This window comes from Clupea harengus, chromosome 17 (genome assembly GCF_900700415.2).
Source record: "Clupea harengus chromosome 17, Ch_v2.0.2, whole genome shotgun sequence".
Classification (NCBI taxonomy): domain Eukaryota; kingdom Metazoa; phylum Chordata; class Actinopteri; order Clupeiformes; family Clupeidae; genus Clupea; species Clupea harengus.
In genome coordinates, this window is record NC_045168.1 from 19,977,933 (window position 1) to 19,984,435 (window position 6,503).

The 6,503-nt window shown below is 46.0% G+C and overlaps 1 protein-coding gene across 1 annotated transcript in view; it reads right to left on the reverse strand.

Annotated features, from left to right (window-relative positions):
* Positions 1-1,507: 1,507 nt before the first annotated feature.
* The window catches only part of LOC105897225 (cadherin-12), a 119,811-nt gene continuing 114,815 nt past the window's right edge, over positions 1,508-6,503 (reverse strand). The window contains exons 12-13 of the mRNA XM_012824130.3: positions 3,095-3,323; positions 1,508-3,013 (exon numbers count right to left, since the gene is read on the reverse strand). Coding sequence (XP_012679584.1) covers positions 2,623-3,013; positions 3,095-3,323 — 620 coding nt within the window. The 3' untranslated portion in view covers positions 1,508-2,622. The remainder of the gene's footprint in view (positions 3,014-3,094; positions 3,324-6,503) is intronic.

Consider the following 6,503-nt stretch of genomic DNA (forward strand, 5'->3'; position numbering starts at 1 on the left):
TACACACAGGCTTTGTGATCTCCTGTAATAATAAATCATGTGATCTGTGGGTTGGCTGTAAATCATATGATCTACAGAAAGAGTAACATCTCATATGATGAAGCCAGAGGGTCCTAAACGCCTGTAATAGTAAATCTCATATGATGATATGATACAGTGTGTCATACTATACGATTCCTGACGATCCTAAAAGCCTGTAATAGTAAATCTCATATGATGATATGATATAGTGTGTCATACTATACGATTCCTGACGATCCTAAAGCCTGTAATAGTAAATCTCATATGATGATATGATATAGTGGGCCATACTATACGATTCCTGACGATCCTAAAGCCTGTAATAGTAAATCTCATATGATGATATGATATAGTGGGCCATACTATACGATTCCTGACGATCCTAAAGCCTGTAATAGTAAATCTCATATGATGATATGATATAGTGTGTCATACTATACGATTCCTGACGATCCTAAAAGCTTCGAGCCTCATTGTTTGGGTGTTGTTACTTGCACAAAACAAAATGTGTGTGTGTGTGTGTGTGTGGGTGTGTGTGTGTACTCTGTGTGTACATTATTTGTGTAGCCTGCGGCATTGTGTGAGTGAGAAGGTCCAACGTCTCAGTGGTAGCATTGGGTTCCAGTTCTCTGTCCTCTGCTGGTGAGATTAACAGATGTCAGGTGCAGGCGTACGGAAACGCACCCTCTCACACACACACACACACACACGCACACATGTGTGTGTATGTGCAAGTGTGAGTTAAAACACCCTTCTACTGTATGAGTCACCTTACATAAACATACACAGACACTAATCACACATCTGCATAGCAAACAAACACACACAAACACACACACACACACACACACAAACACACACACCTAACAGCTGCTAACGGTTGGTCTGTGTCTCCTCGGAGTGGACGCAGATTCAGATTAGAGAAACACGGCCAAGAAGTCGAGCTCACAGGCCAGAGGTCTTTGTCCACGCACAAACAAACACACACACACACACACACACACACACACACACACACACATACCACACTCACACACACACACACACACACACACACACACACACACACACACACACACATACCACACTCACACACACCTACCTTAGTGTGCTAACAGTTGGTCTGTGCCTCCTTAGAGTGGTCTCAAAGCGGATGCAGACTGAGATCAGAGAAACACTGCCAAAAAGCTGCTGGTCTCTCTCTTCACACACACACACACACACACACCCTCACACACACACACACACACCCTCTCACACACACACACACACACACACACACACATATATTTACTGTATATCTACGAGGGTATTTAATCAGTGTATGGGGATCTAAAGTTGAGGCTTTGGACTCGCGCTCCATGCAGTGGAGGAAATCAACAGCCCAAATCCCTACTCTGTCTCACATTATGCATCTCAGTGTGGGAGCACAGCTACTGGGGTTCTCCACACGAACAGGCTAGCGGGGAGAAAAACAGAGTCCAGGTAATAGCCATTTTGTGGTGTTTATTTTACCAAAAGAAAAACAGTGTATTTATTACATGACTCAAACATAGTATTTTGTTTAGCCCTAAATCGATTTTTTACAACAAGTACAAGTCTATACAGATGCCCTATCTGCACGGGGCACTCAAATAATTACAAAATCCTCAAGTGTCTTCAAAAAAATAAGAAATACACATCTGATCTGGAATTGAGATAAATAGATAAATATGCAAACGAATCAATCAACAAACAAACAAATGTTTAAACTCAACCAATCAGTTGAACCAATAAATAAATAGAATCATAAATACCATTCAAAAATATCTTTGGCCAATCGTGGGCCACACATCATTTTTTTTTTTCCTTTCCCTGAACCCTTGTGTGTGTCAGCGTGTTCCCTAATCTGCCAACGCGCTACAGCGTTAGCTTGCTAACGGTAATGTGCAGCTACATCTCTGTGGTCTACCATCCTGTAGGGTTCTGGAAGTGACAAAACCCAAACAGCTATCATGAATACCATGAAAATAATAATAAAAAAGCTTACTAACTCCATTGAGGCACTTTTTTAAGGATGTTGGAGAGAAAAAAAACCGCATTGCATTTCCTGTGGTAGGGTGTCTCCTTCCTCAAACAGTGACAAGAGAACCAAAGTTGAATACCTAAAACTGGAAACGGCACATTCACTCTGAGATCACCAACTACATTTTTTTCCTAATTTCTCTCTCTGTCCTCTCCCTTCATTTTAACACTGCCACCATCACCGCAAGGCAGCGAGAAGGAGAACAGGGAGAAGGGGGCGGGGGGCGGGGGGGGGGGGGGGTCGACAGGTGAAAAAATCAGCACAAATAAAATCTGAGGATTCAGTCAAGACCCCCTCGAAATAGCAAAAAACGATAGCTGTATGAAAGAAAAAAAATAAAAGGTCTGGAGGAAACAGAGGAGGAACAAGAACTCAGCTATCCACTGTGACAAGTTTGTCTGAGTACTTTCTCCAACGCAGTCTGGTGTTGACCTCGACGGGTTCTCGACGGGTTCCACACCATTGTTTCGCTCTATAGTTTGTGTTTATCAGGGTGTTGTGTTCTTGATCTCTTCTCTGCCGTCCGTCTGTTGACATCAGTGTTGTTTGTTCTCCTTTGTCGCCGCCCCGGTGGCAGACGAAGATGTGGCCGTGGAGGTGGCCGCTGACGTAAGGTCGTGCTGGCTCTCCGAGCGCTCGCTGAAGATCCCGGCGAGTGTGCGGAAGCGCGGCCCCCATTCGCTGAGGTAGTCGTAGTCCTCGTCGGCCTCGCCTCCGCCTCCACCCGCGCCACCGTCCCTGGTCAGCGACTGGATGGAGCTGAGCGACTCGGCCACCGAGCCCTCGCCCTCGTAGGCGTAGGTGGCCAGCGAGTCATACGGCGGCGCAGAGACGTCTGCGTCATGCTGCTGCAGCCGCTGCTGGAGGAAGCCGCGGATGTCGTCCGTGTCATGGGACGACAGCGGGGTGACGGGCGGACGGATGATGGTGGGGGTGGTGGCGGCGGCGACGGCGACGGCGGTGGCGGAGGAGGCGGTGGCGGAGGAGGTGGTGGCGGCGGTCGGGTATGGGACCAGGCTGGGCTCGGGCCGGATGTCGCGGCGGAGCTGGTTGCCGTTGTTGTTGTCGACGGCCTTGACGGGGTTGCGCAACGTGCCCATGTCAAAGGCGTGCGTGTCCTCCTCGCCACCGCCCTCGTCGTCGTAGTGGATGACGTTGTCCCGCACGTCCTCTTTGGACGTCATCAGCGTCTCCTTCTCCTTCTGCCGACGCACCCCGACATACAGCACCACCATTACTGAAATGGAGAAACAGAGAGAGACATACAGCACCACCATTACTGAGATGGAGAAACAGAGAGAGACATACACCACCACCGAGAGAGAGAGAGAGAGAGAGAGAGAGAGAGAGAGAGAGAGAGAGAGAGAGAGAGAGAGAGAGAGAGAGAGAATCACTATGTATAATTCTCTCTCTATTAATTAACTGGCTTTCAGTTCTAGTCATTCACTTCATATCTACAGCCTCATATAATATGATGTCCAGTTGATCTTTATCAGCACTGGCCGGCTGTAGGAAACAACTATCAACTATTGCAACTATCAATACAAAATATTCTCATGTTGGTGGTTTAGGAGACTGCAAGGTGTATTTACTCAAATCTGGCGTATTATAATACAGTTTGGCACTAGCTAGTCGCCATCTCTTGAACCAGCTGTGTGAGGACAATGTTAGCACCACACAGCTCTTAACTTCTTTCAGACCACATTTGACTTGATTTGACACTCAGGTCATCTATCTTGGATTAATGCCAGAGGTTTCATCACCTAGGCTGAGAAGCATACTGATGTAAAAGAATAGAAAGAGTTAGATGATGAAAGCGAACAAGATGGAAATGAGGGGAAAACCTACCTGGAGATAGTCTGTGAAAGTTTGAGCTTTGTTCTTTTGATATGACCAGGCTGTCATGACTATGCTGTCAGCTAAGAAACCTGGAGTAACACTTTACTTGAAGCCTGGGTCTTAAGATTGAAATGATAATTTGACGTCCAATGATTTGGCAGTGTCATGTTACCATTATTGGGATCTGTCATAACAGCTCTGAGGGACAGATCAGGGTGCTCAGCACAAACTGCGACTTGGCCAGTCCGCAGAAAGCACACGCCGTGCCTTACCATAATATGTTGAATGTACCTTAATTTGGCTCAAAACCTGTCCCCTCCCACAAATGTATACGCAAACAGTCATGTACATAACATGTCATGTTTTTAGGCACACGTTGCAATGGAATTATGTCTAAAATTTGAAATGCCACAACAGTTTATGTCACATGCTACTAAGATGAAATATTGTCATACCGTTATGACAGTTACTGATTACGGTGACATGACAAAGACACATCACTGGACAATGGCTGCCATAACTACTTTTGACAGGATAAGAAATCGGACATGAAATGTGTTATGACATGTTTAAGGTTGTTTTATTGCACAGGGTTGAAGCCCCACCTGGGCTTCATGGGTAATCCACACTCATCTGCAGTGACACAGGGCCGACCGCAAGCCAGGAGGAGCTTTCACAGTTACCAGAGGAACATGCAACTGCTTTTCTTGCAGACTGAACAGGACAGTTGGGTCATGCTGGTCACTGGCACTTGACGTACTTTGCATCGATTTTTTTTTTAATAAAGCTATTAAACAAAAACAGAGATTTGCTCCCAGTACAGAATAACATGAAACTACTGGATTAAATCAACAAGCAGACACTGTGCTAGCCCAGCTACCTCTTCTTCCTCCCCTCCATCATGAGTTAGCAGCTACCTCAAGGGACCAGGCAGAGTTTTACCAGCCTAACTCAAAAACACATTCCTCTTTTTCACTAGGGTTACACTTTTTAGACAGTCCCTAAAGTCCTAGCACCTGGCTAGGAGCATTTCAATTAATGTATGGTTACTCACACAAGCACACAGACACACACACACAAGCACACACACACACACACACACACACACACAGACAAGCACACACACACAAGCACACACACACACACACACACACACACACACAAGCACACACACACACAGACACACACACACACACACATTGCAGCTGGTGAGAAGCCCTTGAGTTAATGTATGATTTCTCATACGCAAGTTCTGCCCAGGGCAGAATCAGCTGCTGGCCTCACTACGGTCTTAAAGGAACAGTCATCTGCCAAACACACACACACACACACACACACACACACATGTGCATACACAAACAGCAACACAAACAGCAGGTGCCGTGGACAAGTAGGTGCCAAGAGATTTGGTCCAGACAGAGGGCATTTACAGAAACATCCAAGAATAAATGACGTAAATTGCATTATTTATAAGCGTGAAATAGAATGATGGTAAACGCGTGTGTACGCATGAGTGTAAACAAACACATGTATGTGTGCAAGAACATGCATTCTGCTTTGGCTTCATTGGAGCACTGGTGCCCCCTGGTGGAAGAAGTCTGTAGTGCAGTCAATTTGGGTTTGACTACCATGTTTTGTTTTTTATTTTTGTGACACTGAAAATCCTGATAAGATCCATTAAGATAAGGCAACGTGATGTGGGATTAGTGATATGTGATTAGTGATGTGTGATTAGCGATGTGTGATTAGTGATGCCTGCCCTGACGAGAGAGGGCACTGTGTCTGCAGACCAGGAGAACTGGGTCAGGCTAACAAATGAAGCCCAGATGAGGATTGGGACTTCAGCGTGAGATTCTCCCTGTTGGCCTCTTCACCGCCACAGCAGCAGAGGTGACAGTCTACTGCCCTCACTCGCCAAACACACACGCACACACACACACACACGAACACACACACTCACACCTACCACTTGTCAGACACACCCATACTGACACTAACACACACAGACAAATACACACGCACACACACACACACAAACACACACTCTCTCTCTCTTTCACACATATACAAAGACAGAAACACACATCTCTCCTGTTACACATGCTGCCACATACACACACCTCTGCAGGCACACACATACTCACACACACACACACACACATACACACACACACACACACACACACACACATACTCACACACACTTGTGAGTGCATGCAGCCTCTCACCAGGCTCATTCACACCTTCAAAACCCATCTTGCTCTATGGGAGTGTTCCTCAACACTGGTTCTTTACGACCTGGCAAGCCTCAGAATGTGCCTCTGAAGCCTCTGAATATAACCGTGCAAAACTAGTAGTTCTGTCTAGACATCAGAGTCTTTTCTCTTCTGTCCGAACTGAGGCAGACAATGGTCCACACCCTGTGCCTACAGATCCTATCAGATACTCACTTCTCTATTTCCCAACTGCAGTTCATAGAATCAGGAAAAAAAAATAAATCTCAACAGCAGAAAAAAACAGAAACTTCACTTGCTTCACGGACCGACCTTTCCATCAAACATGCAGTGTATGGTCCTGC